Here is a 25,357-nt window from a genome sequence, read left to right on the forward strand (position 1 = left end):
TATGCAACCAACCAGTGGCAAGAATCTCTGGGTTTGTGGGGCTTCAAGGACCTCCTGGGAAGGTAACCCATCTCTGGCTCCAGAATCCATGTTGAAATAAAAGAAAAAAAAAAAGAATGAAAGCAAAAGTCATTTCTGTCCTCTAGTTCTCCACTGCAGGGCATCCTTGTGAATTTAAACTCTTTAACTGATGCTTTGATACTCACAGGTAGAGAGCGACAACTGTCATAGGATCCACAGAGTCAAACCATCATCTGTACCCAGCTGCTGTTGGCTTTTAAGTTAATTCTGCCAAGTCATTCAACTGAGCAGCCACGCCCCCAACTGTTAGGTGCATTAACAGAGAAGGCTAAATACAAAGCTCTTCCATCCCTCTTGGGTCCCCCTGACAAAAGTCATTCTTATAGCCCTAGTAATGGGTGCATCTTCTGGGCCCCTCCACTGTAAACAAGTAGCTTTTACACAGAGCCACTCTATCATTCCAAGTTCCCTAAACATGTTGATCCCATCATCAATAGAATACCATTCCAGGGTGTCAGGCATCTGCAGCTTTCTCATAGTAGGCCATCTTTGGACCCCATGCTTCAGCCAACCAATCAAACAAAACCATTTTCTTCAACAGTGCGGGCTGTGACATTAAAGTCACATCAAGGATCAAAGGACCTAAACTGAGAAATTCATTCTGATCCAACAGTGTGAGCCTCACACCTTTATCTCACACCCTTAACATCCATTCCCCTGCACAGACCTTTGCCCTTTGGCTATGTGACTGAGCAAGTGATTTGAGTTTGTGGTCAGTATGGCAGTGTTTCTGACTAGTCAGGACAGACTGAGACTTGGGTCTGGTAGTGACAGGCCCAGAAGTAACTAAGAATGGTGTAGACTGGTTCTGAAAAACAACAGCTTTGTCCTGCTGGGCACATCCCTTAGACAAGGTGGAACTGCTTTCCTCAGACAAGGGTGAAGAGGCCGAGACCGTGGACAAGTCTGCTTTCTCTGTCCCATCAGAATCTATGTCCTCCCACACATCTCCATCCCACGTTACCGGATCCCCAATCAGTGCCCTCACCTTATCTGCAGACACCTTCCGAGCAGGCTGGCACATGACTTGGGATTGTAAATCTGCTAATCTCACAAATGAGAGCTTGAGTCTGCTTTTCCCCAACTTCAGTCCTGTGGCGGTAGGAGAGAAGAGTATCCCCCAGGACACATTTAGAAACCTTTAGATCATTTATGTGTATTCGGAGCTGGGAATTTTCATCTCTGAATTGGTCCCTTTCCTTTGTTACTTTATCCAGTGATGCCAGAAACAGCTCGCCAACTGCATCATATTCCCTAATCTTCCAGAAATGTTCAAAAGTATTGTCCACAGAGTCATTAAGTTCCTTCCCGCTCGACAAGGATGAGTCGGGCAAATCAGTCGCATTTATCTTTGTCAGCGGCCCATGCCATGGGTTAACAGTGTTCTCGGCACTATCAGGAGCGTCCTTGGCAAGTTCAGGTTTGAAGAGCCCACGGGAGAAACAAGCAAGCACACAGGAAATTCATCTTCAGACTTTTGTTTCTTTAGAACCCGGCTGCTGAATCCTACAAGCCTTGGTTCCAAATTTCAACTCCTCCCTGGCAGGGCCTATAAAAGCACTCTGGGGAATGGCTGGTGTGGGGTCCACCTTGAAAGGTCACACTGGTTGGAGATGATGGCAGCAGTGGCAAAAAAGCCAATAAATATTTTTTGAATAAACTATATATCCAACATTGTGAATTTTAATATGTTTTTTCATGTAAGTCTCTGCTTCAAATTCTGTGCTCTTCATTTCTTACTTTGAAACGTCTAGCTTCCATGTCAGAGTCTCCCTACTTCTACCACCAGATACTGTGATTGCTAAGTTCTTGCTGCCTCACACTTTTCATTATGGTGAAAGACAATGGAGACAACCCTCCCGTTGCCTGGAAATAGATGCAGGCTTCGGCCTTCATATCTTTGTTACCTTAGGCCAGCCACAGAAGTCCCATCTTTCTGTTTCATTGTCAGTGTGCTATCAATGTATTATACATGGCAAAGGTTCTATTGCTCTGGAAATCAATCTGGCGGTTCCTCAGAAAATTGAACATCGTACTACCTGAAAACCCAGCCACTCCATTCCCGGGCATATACCCCAAAGATGCTCCCACATATAATAAGAACACATACTCCACCATGTTTATAGAAACCTTATTTATAATAGCCATAAGCTGGAAAGAACCCAGATGTCCTTCAACAGATGAATGGATACAGAAAATGTGGTACATTTACACAATGGAATACTACTCAGCTATTAGGAACAATGACTTCATGAAATTCATAGGCAAATGGATGGAACTAGAGACTATCATCCTGAGTGAGGTAACCCAGTCACAAAAGAACACACATGATATGCACTCACTGATAAGCAGATACTAGCCCCAGAAAGCTCTGAATACCCAATACCCAAGAAACAATTCACAGACATTATGAAGCTCAAAAAGAAGAAAGGCCAAAATTGGGATGCCTCAGTCCTTCTTAGAAAAAGGAACAAAACTCTCATGGGAGGAAATGCAAGGTGAAATAGAGGGACAGGGATTGAAGAAAAGATCACTCAGAAGCAGCCTCACCTAGGGATCCACTACATATGCAGTCACCAAATCCAAGCACTATAGCTGGTCCCAAAAAGTACTTCCTGGCAGGAACCAGACAGAGATGCTCCCTCAGGGACTATGCTAGAGTCATATAGATACAGCTGAACATGTTTGTAGCTAACCATATGTCTGAACTCTGGGATCCCAATGAGTTTGCTAAAAAAAGGACCTAAGGAGCTGAAAGGGGATGCAACCTCATGGGTAGATAACAACATTATCAACCAACCAACCCTCCAAAACTTCCATGAAGTAAAACACCAACTTCTGTGTACACTTTGAGAGACCTATTGATCCAGTTGCATATGTAGCTGTGTCTGGCATCAGTGTGAAAGAGGCTTTTGTTCCAGAGAGGGCATGTTGTCCCAATGCAGGGGAATGACAAGGCTATGGGGTAGAGAGGTGGGATAGAAGGGAGTGCACCTTTGTGAATGCAACTGGAGGAGGAGGAGGAATGGGAGCAAGGCAGGATAAAGGGATAACATCTCAAATGTAAATACAGGGTATTTCATTAAAAATATATTTGTTTAGCCAACAAAAAATAAAAATAAAAGGTTTTTTTAAAAAAAGAAAAAAAAGAAAAGAAAAGAAAAAGTAAACCTGCAGATAGAGAAGGACATAGAGTAAGACCAGCTCCAGACAGGGAATTGGAATCATCTTCCCATGTATACAGAAAACCCTGGGAAAAAAGATGGGTGCTCTGTATTTTGGCATTTTAGGATCTGGTATTCCTAACACTTTAAAAACGCATTTCATGTTGATATTCACTCCTACAAGAAATAGTGGATCTTTCCAAATAGACTTACAATGCCTGGTAGGTAGCAGATTCCAAAGAACCAGAAGGAAATTGTGACAGAATTCTCAATCTTCCAGAATAAAGATGAATGTTTCATGTTGTTGAAAAGTAATAAATATAAAATAAAACAAAAAGAAAGGATGTGTCCTTACAACACTATCATTTTACTTGACATCTCGGAGAGAAGAGTAACTAAGCAGCTAATCAGAACTTCTCAGAACAGAACAGGAGCCAGATCAGGCCAGGCTATCGGAAGATAAATTATTGCTTAGGAATCTCCTAAGATGCTACAATGAAGGTATGCTGGTTATGTCTTTCACATGATACATATTGTAGCCTAGTACAGAGTTCTTAAAAGAAATGGGATGTTCATATCTAATCTTAAATGCTTTTAAACAGACTCCATCAACTTGAAAGGTCTGGAGATGCAAGGTGCTAGGATTTTCTGTTTTGTCAAAAAGAAGACTTTCGTTAATAATGGTTAAATGAAACAAATTAAAACAGTTTGCTTTCTTGGGCATTTTCATAGTAAACCCAAATCATCAGAAATATGACAGGCAAATATATCTAAAAACAAAGTGATGTAGTCTGTTATTGCACAGATGGGTGGATTTTGTCTGTTTTTAAGTAAGGCAGTGTGAGCCACTGATATTCATAAAAACCACATAAGGAACTTTTCAGTTGCCATTGTTCCATTTCAGGGGGGAAACAATGAGGCTTTGGGATGCCCTAAATGGTCTACTTTGTTACTTGAAGTGAACTTTTTATATCTTTTATCGAATACTCAAATTATTTCCTTTATTGTTCATACAGAGGCAGCAACAGGAGTTAGAAAAGATGCATCCACATCTCCTATGTCAACACGAAGCCCTAAAGACTCCCTGACACCAGCCTCATTGTCAGCCCAGCAGACAACCTCAAGGTGAGCCTAAGAGATCCTTTGATTTAATGTTCTCCATAGGTGAATCTTCATAAGACTGAAGAAATCTTGACAATTTTAGTGATCTTACTCAACAGGAACTTACTATAAAGTTTTAGATTTGGCAAATTTATTACATTTTTTCCTCAATGATCATGACAGTTTTCAAGGATTTCCATAGAAACCCAAAGCATCTTGTTCACAAAAACTCTGCTTAGTGGTGGACCCTTCTCAGCTCATTATCAGTGTTGCTGTAGTTAGTCAGTCTGCTCTAATCTGCCTGGCTGCAGTGTGCACATTCCTTGCTACTGCCCCAGTGCTCTGGATTCTTGAATGAAACACACACACACACACACACACACACACACATGACCTTCTATTTTATTATGCTTTAAACTGCACAATGGCTGGGCCACTCCCAAACTTCCATGTTGTTAATGCATCTCCTCTGGTACTCCTGAGTTATTACTTATTAAAATTTATATTCCATCTTTGCTACCCTAGACCAAATTTGGAGACAGGTGCTGGGGCCACTCCTCCCTGGCTCTTACATGGCTGGTAGTCTGTCTTTTGATGCTGTAAAATCTGCATCTTATTCCTTCCCCAGCAATGACGATCCTCTCTCTCCTCCTGTGTCCCTTGCCTGGGAACCTATAAGTCCTGCCTCTTGTCTCTTTACCCAGCTATTGGCCACTGGCAACTTTATTTACCCGTCAAAGTCAACTGGGGGCAAGGGACCCTCAGCATCTTACATGCAGACATGTGGGTTCCTGACTAATTTGGGGAGCCAAATTAACACAAGTAGGTCCAATCCACAACATATTGGTGGTAATGTATTTGGTCTACAACTTTAAATGACTAAATTCTAAAATCCCTAGTGAATTTTATGCTAAAGGTATCCTGATATTGACTTATACCAGAGAGTTTAGAAGGGCTAATTGTTTGATCATCTATTTCTGGAATTAGAGAAAATATATTTAAAATTTCTAATATTAATATAGCAACTCCTATACTTTATACTTAAGACTCAATATACAGAAACATCAGTTTCAAAAGGAATTGGTTTATGTTTCCTTGGGTGAAAGGAAAAGTCACGGGGCACCAATGTTGTTAGAAGATGACATTTTGGCACCAATGTTGGGAAAAGGATGAAGAGAGTGGGGGGGGGGCATATGGCCCATGAAGGTGTGGTAAGGCCTGGGGGCAAGAGAGATGCCTCTGGGGGGCCCATGTTGGGAATCCCTTCCCCCTGAAGGACCAGCCACACGACAGTATAGTACAGAATATAGTTTATTCAGGTCATGAGAGAGTTAAGAGGGTAGTAGAGGCAGAGGAGGGGGTGGGAATAGAGGAGTAGAGGCCAGCCATGAGCACGTGGAGGGAGGGGGGAAGGGAAGGGGAAGAGGAGGGATAGGGGTGGGAGAGCAAGGCTGCAAGAGCACAAGAGCAAGAGAGAGAGGAGCAGTCAAGCAGCCCCTTTTATAGTGTCAGGTCACTGTGGGGTGGGGTTTACAGAATACCAACATTGAGGATAACATTGATTTTGGGCACTTAAATATCTCATATTTTATCACATGAATATAGACTTTAAAGCTTAATTTATAACTTAATTGCCTAGATTATTGATCTCAAAGTTGGTGATTTCAAAGGAATACTATAAAACATATTCTTTGGTTTATGTTTGTTTGAGAAAGGAAAGAGTGTTAACTCTTCCTCATAGAGCTGCCTTTCATTCAGGTCTCTTGTAAGTACTATGCCACAGAAGAAAACCTACACTTTCTTGAGAAGCAGTGTTTGTTCTAACTGGTTCTTGTTGGCATGCCTTTAATTTTGGAGGCAGAAAGGTAAACACCACAAAGGACCCTGGACGTGATTGGTACAGAGATTAGTAAGTTAGGCTGCTGTCTTTTATTGCTATGTACCCAGAACTATGCCAAGCTCCTTGACTTAGTCTTCACAGCCTATAGAGACAGCACTACCCTCATCCCGTTTTAAAACTGGGAAACTATGGCTTAGAGAGATCGAGTGGGTTGTCAATTAAAGACAAGGCCAGCATCTCAAACTCCAATGTGGTGTAATGGCCAACACTGTCAGAGTGTGACATGTAAGTAATTAGTTAGCTTGCCCATCTTTCTCACACTGACCTCTCTTGCTTTCAGTTCTGTCCTCATTGGAATTTACTAAAGAAACAAATGAGTTGTGATCCTGGAAAATGGACAGAGTTCCCAGCCAACCATAGGGATTGGTTTGGCTGGGTTAGAAATGGGTACACCTCTCAATTTTCCATTTCAGTGAATTTTCTTACTCTTAACATTTAAATAGCATGTAGTTGGTTGGTTGGCTGGTTGGTTGGTTGATGATAGGGCTCAAATGCAGGGCTTGTACTTGATATGCAAGCACTCCAACCCTGAACTACACCATAGCACTAAAATGTGATCATTAACACTACCTTAATGTATTTTTGGAGGTTGACTTTGAGTCTAAAAGAAAGCATCAAAAAGAGGAATAAAATCTTTTTCTGTACCGCTTTCAGCATTAATTTTGTGAATGAACCATATCAGTGTGGTAGATATTACAAGCCCTGGTTGAATTTGATGCAAGTACTTCTATTTATAGATGTTAAGAGAGGGATTATTCATCTGCTGGTCCTTAATACTGCTGGGCAGCTAAATATAGATTCTCAGGAGCTTTGTAAATAATAGGCATTTGGCTGACTAAAACTGTGTAGCATACCAGATCCTGTCTTCAGAGGAGTTCACAATGGCGTATCATCAGTGCATCATATAAAGTGAGGAGTTGAAAAGTATTTGGTACCATGAAAACCAACTACTGGGACAGCACAGTGGTGCTTCTCCATCGTTAGCATCCAAAGTACTTAAATCATTTTCATTTCAGAGTGTACTCTAGTCATTTTTATAGACTTATTTTTTAGCTGTGTAAACTCTAGTTCTTCCACAAATCTTCAAGGAGAATAGATTTGAATCCATATTCACCCTAAATTTCAAGTATGTTTAAGGTTTACAAAAGGCTTTCAGAAGATGATGGTATGGTTCAGTGCTGGGGAAAAGGAATAAATTTTTTCTTTGTTCTTATAAAAACCCCTAAAACTGTCCCCCAAAATGTATATATCATTCAATGTACAGTCAAAACCATCAGGACAGAGTCATCTCTCCCATTCATCGTATAGGTTTTTAATTTTTCTCTGCTGGCTGTCAATATAATGTAAAATTTTCATTCCCTATTCAAGATGGAAAAGTTTGTGGCTGAAAATGTTAACATTTGCATTTTTATTTGTTGATTTATTTAAAGGACAGCCTTTCCTAAAGCAATCCATCACTTGGTGACACCCCAAATATGAATAATGTATTGTAGACTTGTGGTTACAATGTGTAATAAGTGCCTGAGATACTAACAGAATGTTAAACATGTTGCAAATGTAATATTTATCAACTCATAAAGTTTATCGTTTTTGAGGCTTAATAATACTGACCATAGAACATTAATATCACTAATCTTGATTTTAGCTGGACAGCTTTGTATGTAGAAATATTCATCTGTCTCATGCTAACAAAATAAACATGTGATTTACAGCACAAGCAAATAAAGCACTATAGCACTCCCTGATGGGAGCCATAGTGCTTTTCCCTTCCGTCTTACCTGTGACTGCATGGCTGGTCGTGCTCCCTCAGTAGTCAGGAGTAGTAAAGACAATGGTTTTCTAACCCAAGAGGATTGTGGGACTAAACCAAACAATAGTGTTCACTTCTGCTTAATAAGAACAGGTGATCCTGCAAAGATCAGTCCTCCTGGAGAGATGACTGGAGAGGATTTCTCATTGTGCGCACCATGGTTATACATTGACCTTAGCTTTGGAAGAATGCTGGGATGGTCTGGGATGCTCTGACACTTCATATTTTTATTCACTATGAAGCCAGAGAAGGGCAAGTTACCCTTATCTTCTCAAATGAATTTTTAGGAGCACAAATATTACTCTTTGTATAGCATAAATATATGCTTTGCACCTTCCCAAAAGGTATGTCTACTGCCAATAATAAAAAATAAAGTTTTAAACCACCAAAGCCAAAGATGTTGTGTTTGTTAACCAGTATCCACTGTGATTGGTCTCCCCACTGAGGTGAGGAATTATGTATTTCTTCACTGTAAATGACCTTTCTGATTATGCTCGATATATGCCAACTTAATCAGAAAGTACACTTATATTAAACAGATACTTATATTAACATAGCTTTGAATTTCAAGCAGTTTATCTCAAAGCATACTAGGAGATAAGATACTGTACAGCTGCATGCCCTTTCATGTGACACAGTGCATTTCATATTGAAATGAAAGAAGTCCCTTCTGTAATTCTTCAGAACTGCAGAAATATCACTTTTGAAAAACTGATGGAGTTTCGACTTCTCAGTCCTGTGACAAGATGATGATTGTTCCACACTGATGAGCAGTGACTAATTCCCTCCCCATGGCTGCAGGATTAAATCCACAGCCCCTGAAGTGCAAGGTCACCGAGCCCCTTCTCTGCACCTCTGAGAGTCATTAAGTATCAGGCACTGCTCTTGCACATCTCTTGTCCTGTGACATGGAGAGAGAAAGGCAGTCCCTGCACATCATGCCCGGCAAAAAAATTTGTACAACTAACTTGGACTTATCTGCTTCTAGAAAGTACCATTTGTTTATCCTATTTTGACTTTTCTTGTTTTCAGAAAGACTTGTGTTTTCTATTTAAACTACAACATGAAAGATTTTTGTTTTGTTTCTTTTGGGGATAATGGATATGAATTGTATGAAAATTGCTAAGCTTAGGGTGGGGGTGGGGCACATATTTAAGTTTTGAAAAGCTTGATAGTATATTAGAGACTTAAATTCAATTAATTCTTTTTTTTTTTTAAATCTTGGTCATTTGCAGCCAGTCTACATGCTTAATGCCTTGCTCTTGGTGTTCTACTAACTTAGCTTTGCTCACAGGCATTTACACACTGCTAGCTTAGCTTTGCTCACAGGCACTTGCACACTGCTAGCTCTAAGTCTCTTTGAGATCACACTCTACCAAGCCCATGCTGAAATAAATCTAAATCTCTCCATCTTTTAAACCAGTGGTTCTTAACCTTCTTAATGCTGTGACCTTTTAATATAGTTCCTCATATTATTACCCCAACCATAAAAGTATCTCCATTGCTACTTCATAATTGTAATTTTGCTACTGCTATGAATTGTAATGTAAATATCTGATATTCAATATACCTGGTATGTAACCCTTATGAAAGGGTTGATTGACAAACCATCCAAAGGGGCTGCAACCCATGGGTTGAATAAAAAAAATTATTTTTCCTTAAGTAACTTCACATGAAAAGTCCAATTTTTTTTTTTTTTTTTTTTTGCTCCAAATATAATGATGTAGTTTTCAGAGTTTTCAGATAAAGAACTGATAGCATTTTGGATCTTGGCTATGCTGTGGAGGATCAAATGGAAGGTATCTGAGTTACTTTTCCATTGATATGGTAGGACACCATGATCAAGTCAATGATAAGAGACAGCATTTAATTTGGAACTCACAATTTCAGTGGGTTAGAGTTCAGGACCATCATCGTGGGGCCTTAGCAGCAGGCAGACAGACATAGGGCTGGAACAGTAGCTGAGAGCTTACATCTCAATCGGTAAGCATGAGCCAGGGAGAGAACTAACTGGGAATGGCATGGGACCCATTCTCATTCAAACCACCAAAGGCCTACATCAAAGCTTCAGCCCGTGAACAGTTTGTGTAACATTTCATTTCCAATATTATGTTGATGGCAACTGTTTAGATCAAGGAGAAGAGAAAATCATGGCATTGTCCTTTCCTGATTATGAAACTAGTCTGTTTTGTTTCAACAACAAAGTTTTCAAGTGGCAGCTGCCAGAGGACTCCAGATCTACACAAGAAACATTTTAATTACTAACAATGAAATGTAATATTAAACATTACCATTATTTAAAATTATTGATATTATTTTAACATTAACAAAATACTTTCAGCTTGTATTATTTTATTTAAGTTATAGCAGCAATTTATATATTATATAATATATAAATTATATTGTGATATATATATTATATAATATATAAATTACTTGTGATATAAGTAATAGTAATATTGCACTTATGAGTGAAGAAGTGAAATGAAATTGACAGTATAGCCGATGAGGAGCGCAGACTGAGGAGGCAGGATATAAACCATAGTCTATCTTTTATAACTTTATGTTGATGTGTATTTACCTACATCAGTTTATGTGTGTACCACACACATGCAAGTTCTCCAGGAGACCAGAAGAGGGATTTGGTTCCCTAGGAAGAGTTACAGAATTTGTGAGCCATCATGTGGGTTCTGAAAACTGAACCCTGATCCTCTGCAAATACATTAGGAAACCAACCATAATCACATAACTCTCCAGACCACATTACCCCAAATTGTAGTGTCTTGTTTTTGTTCTGTGTGTGTGTGTTCTCCCACATTTTCTAAAGCTAGGATTTTATTAATTTTAAATAAAATGTAAAGTTTATTTTAAAGAGATTAAAATGACTATCTTGCAATCCTACCATTGTTTCAAAAGGTAGTTAGGAATACCCTGCAATGACCACCTTACTATGTTCTGCTTCTTTAACCCTACCTGATTTCCCCCTTTAAATTCCCTACTTCAAAACCCCTTGTAACCCTGAGCTATCTTCCCCATGTCCAGTGCTGAGCTCTTGAATACTGCCTTTAGGGGGAGATAGCCTCATACATGAATAAAAAAGCTGCTGTAATTAATTTAGCCATGATTTGAGGTGGTAGTTTTTCTCCTTACATCTTTGGGAATAGTCCCTTCCTATAGATGCCCAAGCTCTGTGATTATTTAAAATGAAACACCCATATCAAAATATTAAAAACTATCATCCTCATATAAAAGAAGCCATGATGTTTATCTTTGGGTCTGGGTTCCCTCAGGATAATTGTCTCTAGCTAGCTTCATCCATTTAACTTCAGATTTCACAACTTCATTTTTTAACAGTTGAATTAAACACTGTTGTGTAAATGTACCAGAGTTTCATTATGCAGTCATCAGCGGATAGACAGTCACTACTTTTAAATTGTATCATGATATGTTGATGCGGTATTCCTCACTCCTAAAACCCATTAGTACCTTGGGGTGTTGGTGCATACATGGAATGTGAGCACTCAAATGGGCTCAAGCTTAAGGCAAGTACAAAAATGACTACTTTTCTCATTATTGTCATCAAATACCTGATGAGAACCAGCTGGAGGGAGAAGCAATTTATTTTGGCTCAGGATGGATACAGATAGAGCAGGAAGATGCTTGTGTACATCTCAGCAGACCGAGTGTAGTAGGGTGGCTGATGCTGCTTGTATTCTAATGCTAACAGTGGTTCCTCAAGACCTGGTTACCAGAGAGACAGGAGAGTCTGCATAAATGCTATGTAACCTTGTCTCCAAGTTATTTCTTACTGGTAAATAAAGATGCTGATAGCCAGTAGCTGGGTAGAAAAGACATAGCCAGGGTTTAAGATTCCTGGGCTGAGGGTTGGAGAAGAACCATGAAAGGAAGAAGACAATGGTGGAGGAGGAGAGAGAAGCTGTCACAGGTTAGCTGAGTCATAAAAACATGGCTGCAAGGGCTGGCCAGTTGGAGGTAAGGGAAGCCCAGATGAAACCTAGTAAGTGATAAATAACTCAGGGTTGTTGATAGGAAATAGATTCTAACAGCATAGAGGGTAGATATCTGCCCAACTCCTGTGCTGTTTAGGGCTATTGCAAATATAAAGTTTATGTTTGTCTTTATGTTATGATGTGAACTGAATGATCAAAGGCAGGGTATAAACCCTGGGTCAGGATTATTTAATTTCTATAACAGTAGAGAGATGTGCACATGCTCAGCTGAAGTTGTCTTTCCTCTCAATTTATTTCGAGACCCACCCCATATTGGTGGTACCCACATTCAGGATCTCCTACCTCAGTTAAATTTTCCTTTAAAAAAATACGCTTATAGACATACTCTAAGTAATTATTGTTATTTATGCAATAAAATTAACAATAGAAACTAGGCATCACAAACCCCATTTCAAAAAGAAAATGTTGTGATCACCTATAACTCTTTGTATACTTGCATTATAGAACAAGGTAAGAAAATGAAGTTGATAGACTAAGCAGTACCAAAGGAGAAAATTCACCTTAAGGAACCCTATTTGGACATTGTTATCATTGATATAATGCCTGACATAATATCAGTTTATAATTACTAGTGATCTAAAATTCCAGTTCTTGACTTCAGGAAATACTACAAAGTTCAGACTTCAGAGTGAAGAAGGATCTAAAATATTTTATTCCTCACACTTTTTTATACTGTATAAATATTCTATAGCAATGATTCGTTGGCAGTGAGTTTTTATAAAATTTTTGTCTCCTTAGTCATTGGTGTGTTCTTGCTATGTAGTCCAGATTGGCCTCCAATTTCCCATCTCCTATATCAACCTCTTAAATGTTTGCATTTTAAGTGTGAACCTTCATACCAACCTTTAAAAATATTTAAAATATAAGCAGACAGAACACATTTGTAGCAGGCAAACATACTTCAAAACTTTATACTCAGTATTCCCAGTAGTTACAACATTACCAGGGTTATCCTTGACCCATATGACAGACATTCCCTCTCTTTGTCAATCGGTCAGTAGGTGAGGGTTATGCTTTCCTTGTGTCAGCCGAACTCTGAAAGCTGTACTTAGTGACATCTTTGTATTGCTATAGCCCCTTGCTATCATTTTACAGGTTTTAGCCTCATGAAATGCAGTTTTGGAATTTGTCATCTGATTTGAGGTCACCAAATTCCCTTAACTTTAAGAAACTCCTTTTTGGTCCCTCTGTTCTACACATTTGAATTCTTTTGTAGAAAATTGTTTTATATATGTTACATAATGTAATGCTCTGAATCATGAAAACAAAATCTGCCAAGAGCCCTGTCATACCTGGGTTTATAGGCCTAGGCTTCAATGCTAGCTTTGCAGTTTGGAGAAATAACTCCATCTAATCTGTAAAACGAGAATAATAACAGCTCCCTTGTAGGCATATACTGATGATTAAGCAAGATGGTGTATGTAAAAATTTTCGCACTATCACACTATCCTGTTCTATTCTAACTGCCCCATAAAGACTAACTACTGTGACAGAACTTGCCAAGGCCGCAAAAGCCTGAGAAACAAGGTGTGCTCCAAGCTTTAGCCTAACACAGCATTAGGAACATGGTTAAGTTCAGCTCTGAGGTGAACAGTTAAGTTGTTGGCTTTTGTTTTGTTCATTATTTGGTTGTTGTTTAGTTTGGGGACTTACTGTGCATCTGATATTGGCTTAGGACTTGTAATCTCCTGCCTTAACTTCCCAAATGCTAGTATTCCAGACATATACCACTATACCCAAAATATTGTATGTTTATATTTTGACCTTGCAGCAGAGGATTTAATAGAACTATGTTGGACACATCCAACACGATAACATCCATCTTAGCTTTCTCCTGTACTCTGGGAAACAAAATTATCAGGAAACCTGGAACAACACATCCTAAAGATACTGACCTATCCATTAAATGCCGTGAATAGTAGCTACACAAAATAATTTAGAGACAATCATGAATGAGCTATGTTAACAGAACTTTTATGGTATACAGAGATGTCACTGTTGGTAAAGGTACTTCCAATACAAATGGAAAGAGCTGAGAATCTATCTACAGACACTAGTTTATATCAGAGAAGGTAGAATGATAGTGCCCACACCTAAGGCTGTGCTCTGACTTTACATGTGTGTCATAGCACTCACACATCATATGTAAAGAAAAACATAACTCTGTGTGTGTGTCTCTGTCTCTGTCTCTGTCTCTGTCTCTCTCTCTCTCTCTCTCTGTGTGTGTGTGTGTGTGTGTCTTGAGACAGGCTTCCTCTGTGAACTACCCTGGCTGTCCTGAACTCTGTAGACCAGACTAGCCTTGAACTCACAGAGATCCTGCCTCCTGAGTGCTATTAAAGGTATGGACCTGGCCAAAAAAAAAAAAAAAAAAAAAAAAAAAAAAAAAAAGATAATTTAAAAAAAAAAATTATAAACAAGATTTTCTTTTTTTTTTCAAGATTTTCTTGATAAATATTCTACCATCATGAAATGTCTCTTTCTTGTTTTTGTTCTAAATGGTATATGGGAATAAATATTGGCTATATGATAATTAATATTTGATGTTGTATGCCCTAGGACATTGTAAACCAATGGCTCTAAACGAGAGTCACTTGAGGACTGGTTGAAGTTATTGATAATAGACTTTTATTCTCATAAATTAACTTTGTGTAAAGATGCTGAAAGAGTTGTATTCCCTTTTATAAGTACTTAGAAAACCTGTCTGTTAATAGGATTGCTTAGAAATCCCTTGTAAAATTACCCATTTCTTAACCTAATCCTGGATTACTTAAATCACAGTTGCTAGAGATGGATCCCAGTGATATGAATATTGTTTTCCAAATTAGTTCTGAAACAACACTCTAGCATTTGCAAACCTCACCCCTTTCCACACCCCCTGCCCCCACCAGACACCCCCCCCCTATACCAAAATTATCCCTCTTTGTCTTCTGGCCCTTCCTAACTCCAGGGACTCTCCTTTCCATTGTTTTTAGAATTAGACCATCAGAATCCATTAAAAAGCCTCCAGTTAACACTAAAAAGAAGATCTCAAAAAGCCTCTATTAATATAAATAGGTGTTGGTAAGAATTAGTCATTAAGACTATTTGTTAATGCCAGCCTTCTCTATGAAAGATTATATTAAAAATGGCTCAGTCTATAGAGGATCACAGTCAGTAGGACATACATATAATTATTAAAGGGGATATATCAGATTGTCTTGCATGATTTTAAGCTGAATAGTCCAAAACTTGCCATTTATCTCCTAGAGAGTCAAGAGTCTGACTAGATGGAAGCTGCAGAACAAGAACAGTGATGCAGCTCCAGCCTAAAGCTGAAAGTTCGAAAACTCAAGTTGCTGGCTTGAGTATGTTGAAAGACTGAAGAAGCTGAAGTTCGTTTCCATAGACAATGGCAATAGAATAAACACACTCAGGAAGAATGAAACTGATGATGGCCAGTGACAGGCTGAAAAGAACACTAAACCTCATGGAGAACTGGGAAAGCAATATAGAAAAAGATTATACTGTAAGACCCCACAACCCTCAGTCAGTGGTACTTACTTGGAGATACCCCCAAGTGAGACAAGATGCAGATCAATGCAGAAGCAAGAGGCTTATTTTCTAGCCCATGGGGGGGGGGAGGTCAGCCCTCAATGAGGCAGGTGGGTGTAAGGCTGGCCAAAGCCTTTATCCTCCCTTTTTTCTTGTACAAGCTCCAATCTTGAAGCTAGGCTCAGGGTCTCTGTGACTAACTCATATTTTTCAGGTCCTGTCCTCAGGGTCTCATTTTGTTGGTACTGCACCTATTCTCTCTTTTATGAAGGCTGTAAGCTTGTTCAATGTGCAGAGTCCAAAGGTCAACAATAGCAGGAGAACAATTGGGAGTCCTAACAAGGTGGATATAAAGGAAAATGGAAAGGCATTGAAGACTTGTTTCACAAATTAATAGCTGAAGCCCTTTCAATTCTACAGTAAGGTATGGTCATCCCAATTCAAGAAGCTTAGAAGGCCATGCCCATATTCAAGTACAACATGCCTTCACCAAATTATAGTCAGAATTTCAAAACTAAAAATCATAAAATCCTAAAAACAGCTAGGATAAGAATCAAATCCCATATAAGAAAAAGATTATTAAAGACTATGCCTGATTTATTTTTTTAAAGGAAACCCTACACTCTAGAAGAAAATGGCTTGATATGTTCAAAACATGAAAGCAAAAATAGTACTAACCACAAATACTATTTGAAGAAAGTTATCCTTCAGAACTAAAAGAGACAATCTTTTACAGAGACTTTGGGCATTTGTCACTGTCAGACCAGCACTGCAAGAAGTCTTAAAATAGTCCTAAATTACAAATGAAGGAATAATAACCACCATCATAAAAATACATACAATTCACAAGAATAGATACATAAGAAAGAAAAGGACACAAAATGCTAATTACCAAAATAATTAAAGGCAGAAAGGAGAAAACAATTAACAAAGTAAACATAATACAGTTAAAATGGAAGGACAAAGTTCATATTTATCAATAATAACCTGACTATAAATGTGTTAAATTCCCAAATCAAAATATATGGACTGTCTAGATGGATTCAAACAACAGATCCAAATATATACTATCTACACGAAACTCATGAATTAGCCAAAGCAAACAGGAATAGCTCTATTCATACTGCCAACAGACTGTGTGACTGTTGTCACTTCAGGCTTTTTTGAATTTATTTGGTGGTGTTCTGGACATGTGACTATTGCCTGAAATAAGATCTCATTATCCTGTTGATTGATCTTTACTCCTAAATGTTTGTACTGTGATCATCCTGGTTGGAAGATAAGCCTCTGTGGGCTGGGCAGTAGGAGAGTAGATATGTTATACACAGGAAGCTGTTTCTTTCTTCAAACTCTTCTTCCACACAGGGTCCCTGGAAACTACAGACAGCAATTAAAGCTGAGAATTAAAGTCCTGAAACCAATACGAGCACAGCAATATAGAAACCAGCCATCATGTAGATATGGTTGTGGTTTGTATACAAGCTATAAATCATAACTATGAAATCAAAGTCTTGCTTTGACCATTGAACTACTTTTTAATACTGTAAATTAAATAACTGAATCGATCTTGGGAGCTTTGCCTTGGAAACTCTTATGGAACTCTGAGAAGTGCTACTGATACACTTGAAAGAGCCATGACAGAAAGGCAGAACTACAAGTACAGTCCCTTTGCTTCTTTCTGAGTACTCTCTCTCCCTCCAATGTAGGAATCTGCTGTATATTCACCACAGTCTACATGTGGCATTGATGGAGCTTGGGACACATCTCAGAAATGATTTCTGCACTTTCATTTGAATATTTTGGTGTTTTCTAATGAAGTGTTACCATCCTATCAAAGAACAATGGACATGCCATTCCAGCAAGCTCAGAGAGGAGTCCTCAGTGTCGTTTCATTCAATTCATTCTAAGCTCATGACTAAGAAGTGTTATGTTTCTCAAAGACCAGTTGACTGTATCTTACTGCCAGCTTCTGGTTTGTATCTCTTGAACTGGTAATAGAAAAGCCACATCTGGTTAGCTCCAAGGTAATATTTCTTTTCAGGAGTAGATCCTAACCAGCATAGTTCCCAGATTCACATGGAGTGGCTCACTGGTGGTAATGGCACTGAGCCCTTAGGCACCTGAACTTCTGTGGAGTTGATGAGAGACAGGGGACATTGGGATCTCTGTAATTCTCACAGATGAACCTTATAGCCTTGGTAGTAGTTCCCCTTTCTTACTCCTCTCAAGGGCTTTCTGAGCTCCACAGCTTTTCAAGAACTGCCCTCCACTTGTATGCTGGACCACAGAAAACCTCGTTCTTTTTCTTTTCCCTTTGTATAAAAGTATCCTGGTGAACAGCAATGCCTCAGCTAAGATGCTGCACACAGTAGACCACAAGGTGTTGACTTTGACTCAGACCAGATGTCATGACAGAACTGTAACATGCCATCATTACTTTCATGGTGTCATTTATATCAAGATGAACGTATTAATTTCACAGCCTGAAGATTTCATGGACATTTCTGCTTTCTCTTGCTCCCATTAATGCATACAGAATAAATCCCGGGATCACATTTGTTTTTGATTGAAATAAAGAACTGTTAATACATGTGAGGTATTCAAATAAGTTCAAATCTGATGAAAAAAAATTGAGGAGGAAAAAAGTGTAAAAGAATTCTTTTTAACTAATGAAGGTGAGTAGGACCCTGTGGATCAAACTAGAAAGACACCTCTTCCTGACATCAGTTTCCAGTTCTGTCTCAGCACTGTGATCATGAATTCTTTTTTTATTAGATTATTAAATTTCAAATGTTATCCTCTCTCCTATTCACCCTCTCCCTCCACTTGTCTCCACAAAGATATATTCTCTCCCAATCACTCTCTCCACCCCATTGCCTTGGCATTCTCCTACATTGGGAAAACACGCCCTTACTGAACCAGAGGCCTCTTCTCACATTCATGCCAGACACTGTCTTCAGATACATATGCACCTGGAGCCATGGGTCTCTCCATATGTGCTCAATGGTTGGTGTTTTAGTCCATGGGAGTTGTGGAGGGTTTGGTTGGTTGTTATTGTTGTTCTTCCCATGAGGTTGCAAATCCTTTCAGCTCCTTGAGTCCTTTCTCTAGCACCTTCACTGGGGTTCCCATGTTCAGTCTGATGGTTAGCTGCAAGCATGCTCAGCTGTATCTGTAGAGCCCCTGAGGAGGCATCCATATCTGGTTTCTGCCAGTAAGCACTTCATGGCATCAGCAGTAGTGCTTGGATTTGGTGGATGCATATGGAGTGAATCCCAAAGTGAGGCAGCCTCCCTGTTCCTCTACTTGACCTTATATTTCCTCCTGTGAGTGTTTTGTTCTTCCTTCTAAGAATGAATGAGGCATCCATATTTTGGCCTTCCTTCTTTTTGAACTTCATAAGGTCTTTAAATTGTTTCTTGGGTATTCAGAGCTTTCTGGGGCTAGTATCCACTTATCAGTGATACCATGTGAGTTCTTTACTGACTGGGTTACCTCACTCTGGATAAGAGTTTCTAGTTCTGTCCATTTGCCTAGGAATAGTACTTCATTATTTCTGTATCCATTCCTCTGTTGAAGGACATCATGGTGCTTTCCACCATCTGGCTATTATAATAAGGCCGCTATAAACATGGTGGAGGATCTGTTCTTGTTATATGTTGGAGCATCTTTTGGGTATATGCCCAGGAGTGGTATAGCTGGGTCTTCAGGTAGTACTATTTTCAATTTTCTAAGGAACTGCCAGACTGATTTCCAGAGTGGTTGTACCAGCTTGCAATCCCACCACCAACAGAGGAGTGTTCCTCTTTCTCCATATCCTCGCCAGAATCTGCTGTCATCTGAGTTTTTGATCTTAGCCATTCTGACTGGTGTGAGGTAAAATCTCAGGGTTGTTTTGATTTGCATTTCCCTGATGACTAAGGATGTTGAACATTTATTTAGGTGCTTCTCAGCCATTCAGTATTCCTCAGTTGAGAATTTGTTTAGCTGTCTACCTCATTTTTGATAGGGTTATTTGATTCTCAGGAGTCTAATTTCTTGAGTTCTTGGTATATATTGGATAGTAACCCTCTATCAGATATAGGATTTGTAAATATCCTTTCCCAATCTGTTGGCTGCTGTTTTGTCTTCTTGATAGTGTGCTTGGCATTACAGAAACTTTGCAACTTCATGAGGCCCATTTGTCAATTCTTGTTCTTAGAGCATAAGCCATTGGTGTTCTGTTTAGGAAACTCCCCTGTGCCTATGTGTTCTAAGCTCTTCCCCACTTTCTCTTTTGATAGTTTCAATGTGACTGGTTTTATATGGAAGTCTTAGATCCACTTGGACTTGAGTTTTGTACAAGTAAATAAGAATTGATAGATTTGCATTCTTCTGTCTGCTGGCTGCCAGTTGAACCAACACTATTTATAGAAGAGGCTGTCTTTTCTCCATCGAAAGTTTGTAGATTGCCTTAGGCAAGATGGCCATTTTTACAATGTTGATCCTTCCAATCCATGACATCTTCTAAGGTCTTCTTCAATTTCCTTCTTCAGAGACTTGAAGTTCTTGTTATACAGATCCTTCACTTTCTTGGTTAAGGTCACTCTAAGGTATTTTATATTCTTTGTGACTGTTGTGAAGGGTGTCGATTTCCTGATTTCTTTCTCAGCCTGTTAGTCCTTTGAATAGAAAAAGGCTACTGATTTGTTTGAGTTAATTTTATATCCAGCCACTTTGCTTAAGGTATTTATCAGCTGTAAAAGTTCTCTGGTGGAATTTTTGGGGTCACCTAAATATACTACCATATCATCAACAAATAGTGATATTTTGACTTCTTCATTTCCAATTTGACCTCTTTTTTTCAGTCTGATTGCTCTGGCTAGTACTTTCAGTACTATATTGAGTAGATAGTGAGAGAGTGGGCAGCCTTGTCTAGTCCCTTATTTTAGTGGGATTGCTTCAAGTTTTTACCATTTAGTTTGATGGTGGCTACTGGGTTTGCTATACATTGCTTTTACTATATTTAAGTGTGAGCCTTAAATTCCTGACCTTACCAAGACTTTTAACATGAATGGGTGTTGAATTTTGTCAAATGCTTTCTCAGCATCTAGAAGATAATCATGTGATTTTTTTTCTTTGAGTTTGTTTATATAGTGGATGACATTAACAGGTTTCCATATATTGAACTATCCTTGCATCCCTGGAATGAATCCTACTTGATCATGGTGAATGATCATTTTGATGTGTTCTTGGATTCCGTTTGCAAGAATTTTATTGAGTATTTTTTTATTAATGTTCATGAGGAAAATTGGTCTAACATTCTTTTTCTTTGTAGGGTCTCTGTGTGGTTTAGGAGTGAGTGTAATTGTGGCTTCAAAGAATGAGTTGGGTAGTGTTCCTTCTGTTTCTATTTTGTGGAATAGTTTGGAAAGTATTGGTATTAGGCCTTCTGTGAAGGTCTGATATAATTGTGCACTGAACCCATTAGGTCCTGGACTTTTTTTGGTTGGGAGGTTTTTGATGACTGCTTCTATTTCTTTAGGGGTTATGGGACAGTTTAGATGGTTTATCTGATCCTGATTGAACTTTGGTACCTAGCATTTGTCGAGAAAATTGTCAATTTCCTCTAGATTTGTTTAGTTTTGTTGAGTATAGGCTTTTCTAGTAGGATCTGATGATTTCCTGTATTCCTCACTTTCTGTTGTTATGTCTCCCTTTCATTTCTGATTTTGTCAATATGCATACTCTCTCTGCACCCTCTGGATAGACTAGCTAAGGGTTTATCAGTCTTGTCAATTTTCTTGGTTTTGTTGATTCTTTGTATAGTTCTTTTTGTTTCTATTTGTTTGATTTCAACTCTGAGTTTGATTATTTCTTGCCATCTACTCCTCATGGGTGTATCTACTTCTTTTTATTCTAGAGCTTTCAGTTGTGCTGTCAACTTGTTAGTGTATGCTCTCTCCAGTTTCTTTTGGGGAGTGTTAGCACTATGAGTTTTCCTCTTACAAAGACTGCTTTCATTGTATCCCATTAGTTTGGGTATGTTGTACCTTTGTTTTTGTTAAATTCTGAAAAGTCTTTGATTTCTTTATTTTTTTCTTGATCAAGCTATCATTAAGTAGAGCATTGTTTAGCTTCTATGTGTATATGGGCTTTTTGTTGTTTTTATTATTATTGAAGACCAGCCTTAGCTCATGGTGATATGATGAAATGCATGGGATTATTTTGATCTTCTTATATCTGTAGAGGCCTGTTTTTTGACTGACTTTATGGTCAGTTTTGGAAAAGGTGCCATGAGATGCTGAGAAAAAGGTATATTCTTTTGTTTTAAGATGAAATATTCTGTAGATGTTTGTTAAATTCATTTGGTTCATAACTTCTATTAGATTCACTGTGTCTCTGTTCAGTTTCTACATCTATGATCTGTCCATTGATGAGAATGGAGTGTTGAAGTCTCCCACTATTATTGTGGTGTAATATATGCTTTGAGCTTTAGTAGGGTTTTTGTTGTTGGTGGTGGTGTTTTGAATGTGGGTGCCCTTGTGTTGGAGCATAAATGTTCAAGATTGAGAGTTCATCTTGATAGATTTTTTTTTTGATGACTTTTGTTTGAAAATCTATTTTATTCGATATTAGAATGGCTACTCCAGCTTGTTTCTTGGGACCATTTGCTTGGAAATTTTTTCACTAGATTTTCATTTCATTGTGGCTGTATGTCAGGAGTTTTCTTTAAGGAGTTGGTAAAAATTGTAATTGCAGGTTTTTAATGTTATAAGATTTAAGTGCTTAAGATGGTAATGAAAAATGTATTTAAGTACAAAACTCTAAACTCACCACGATAGGATAGGTTATCATGGGATGCATAGAGAGAGGGGGACCTGAGTGGGAGAGGGGAAAGAGGGCAGGATCATATATGGAGGGTAGACAGGAAAGAAACCCAAAAAAAGGGCCAGGAGAATGAATAGAAATATGTAGCTTTGGGCATGGGGGAGAGGCGAAACCTCTAAAAGGCCCAGAGATCTGGAATGCAAGAGGCTCCCAGGGCTCAATATGGGTGACCTTGGGCAAAATGCCCAACAGTAAGGAAATGGAACTAGAACCGACCACCTCCGGTGGTTAGACAGGACCTGCAGTGAAGAAATGGGCCACCAACCTACCTTCGAAAGTTTCAACCCAGTACAGATGTGCTGACATGGATGGGGCAAAGGTTCGTGAGCCTACACTCCTACTTGAAGAGCTACAAGCAGCCAATGGCTACACAGGGGGAATCAGTACTTTTTTTTTTTTTTTTTTTTTTTTTTTTTTTTTTTTTTTTTTTTTAGGGAAGAGCCCCTTGGTAGCTTGCTCCTGCCCATGTGGTTAGCCTTAACTTCATGTACACATGCGCAACACTAACTAGAAAACACCACAACTTTGAGAGGGGGGCATATGGGAGATACCAGTAGGAGTCAAAGGAGTAAGAGGAAAAGATACAATTGCAGTGTATTCATATATGAAAATCTAAAACCGTAGGGAAGAATTATACATTATAAAGGTTCAAACATATGAAATTATACTCAGAAAAGTTTTCTCTGTATTCCATTTCTCTGCTCAAATGGTAATCCTATTTCCTGTCTCAAAAGCCAGTGCTAATAGCCTAGTACATGATTCTAAACCCCTTCGAAATTCAAAACCAGAGGGCAGTGCACTGGCTGACCTGGGGCAGAGCTTCTGAGGTTGCATTCCTCCAGTAAAAGACTGGTGGCCATGGTAATTGCAGGGTTTGTTTTGCTTTATTTGTTTCCTAACGTCTTTTCTCTTGAGGTCTTTAACACATTAAGAGAGACATATCTACATCATGGAGAAAAAGTACTTTACTTAGAGCCAGTTAACTGACTGCAACTCTTAAATACATCTATAGTAGCGTGTACATCAGAGGTTAGCCAAACTGGACACTATTTCTCAGCCAAGTTGGCACATAAATTAGCCATGAGGTTACTCTTCATAGCTGTTCTGTACTATAAATGCAAAGGAATACAGTGGAGAGGAGCAGGCATGGGAATGTGAAGCCCTTGAGGCTAGAGTGCATAGATAATAGCCCATGGTGATTGGGACACAAGGGTTGCAATAGAATAAGAATGGCTGGTTCCACAATGCATTTAGGGCTTAACACCAACAGGGTTGCCTTAGTCGTAGTGTCTCTTCACAGCAATAGAAACCCTAACTAAGACAAACTGTTCTGGAGACCCAGGTTTCCCAGTAAATTTTGGTCTGGCTGTTTTTATTAGAGTTTATACAGTAAACACACCATTCTTCTACCATCATTAGATGGTCATGGTCTGATTCTGTGGGTCCACAATAGAGTCCTTAGGTGGTATCCTGAATGCCAGCTGTAAACAGTAGCTCTGCCCAGTGTGGCATTTTGTTGGTCTTGATCAGGAATCTCCAGGACAGAAGCCTCTTGTTGTCATGGGTCATTTCCTAGTATAATGTCTTCACTTCACTTCATATGTTTTGTATAGTGATTCTGATGTCATTGCCAGAAAGCAGCAAACACTTGGTTCCAGGAACTTCATAGCATGTTCCAGTCCAGAAACTAGCTCACCATAGTTCAGCTAAGGAAGGACCTGAGCAGCAACAGGCTATAGAACCCAGGGTAGGAGTAGGGTAGCATATGACCTAGCACACCTGGGCCAGGCTCATAACTCACTCACTATTGCCCCATCTCCAGGTCATTAACACTGCCGCAAGAGTCTATAGGACTTCTATGAATGTTTTAAATCAAATCCAGATATTATGTCATTTTGCCAACTAATACTTCTATATATTCTGACAAATTAGATTTTTAAAACAAAACTGTACCTCCTGACAAAATAATAATCCTTTTGTATTAGTTCAAAAACTACATGCTTGCCATTGATCTTGGAATTACTATTCAAATATAGTGTCTTAGTCAGTGTTCTGTTGCTGAGAAGAGACACCATGACATGACAGCTCTTACAAAAGAGCATTTAATTGGGTCTTGCTTACAGTTTAAGAGGATTATACCATTAACCTCATGGAGGAGAGCATGCTACCACACAGACAGGCCTTGTAGCTGAGAGTACTACATTGAAATTCACAGGCAGCAGGAAGAGAGAGTGCAAGACATTGGGCCCAGCTTGAACATTTGAAAACCCCAAAGCCTACATCAGGGACACTCTTCCTACAACAAGGTAACATCTACTTCAACAATGTCATACCTCCTAATCACTATCAAGTAACACCACTCCCTAATGACCAAGTAGTCAAATATCTGAGCCTATGGGAACCATTCTTATCCAAACTGCCACATAGATCATGTAGCTAATTGATCTTTCAAGCATTTTTTAAAGATTTATTATAGTTTCCTTCCTTTTTATTTGTCTAAATAATTGAGTCATTTGTCATAAAATTTTATACATTCTGGTTCTTAGCTGACCATGTGCTTGAAGCTTCTTTTGTCTCTTTCTGAACTACATATTCCATGTGAATTGACAGGTACATCTGGAGGTCAAGTTATAGTTTTTCATAGCAAGGATCTTTCATTGGTCATGCTGACTATGTATCATCTGTTGGTACATATCAGGAAAGAAATGGGTACTAATGATTTTAAGATGGGTCAGTAGCCATAAATAATGTGAGATCTATTATAAAGGTCCCTATCAATCTTTCACATGGTCATGGTAGCCATTGATGATTATTGGCAAGAGCCAAGATTACAGAATTTATGGTTTGCTTTTCATTGTTTCCTTGG

At 38.8% G+C, this 25,357-nt stretch overlaps 1 protein-coding gene across 2 annotated transcripts in view; it reads left to right on the plus strand.

Annotated features, from left to right (window-relative positions):
* KIAA1328 overlaps positions 1 to 25,357 on the plus strand; it is a 251,252-nt gene that overhangs the window by 217,336 nt on the left and 8,559 nt on the right. For both annotated transcript variants that reach the window (XM_080920366.1, XM_080920367.1), the window contains one exon: positions 4,262 to 4,370. In XM_080920366.1, the coding sequence (XP_080776492.1) occupies positions 4,262 to 4,370 (109 nt within the window). The remainder of the gene's footprint in view (positions 1 to 4,261; positions 4,371 to 25,357) is intronic.

The sequence above is a fragment of the Micromys minutus genome, assembly GCF_963924665.1.
Source record: "Micromys minutus genome assembly, chromosome: 8".
Classification (NCBI taxonomy): Eukaryota; Metazoa; Chordata; class Mammalia; order Rodentia; family Muridae; genus Micromys; species Micromys minutus.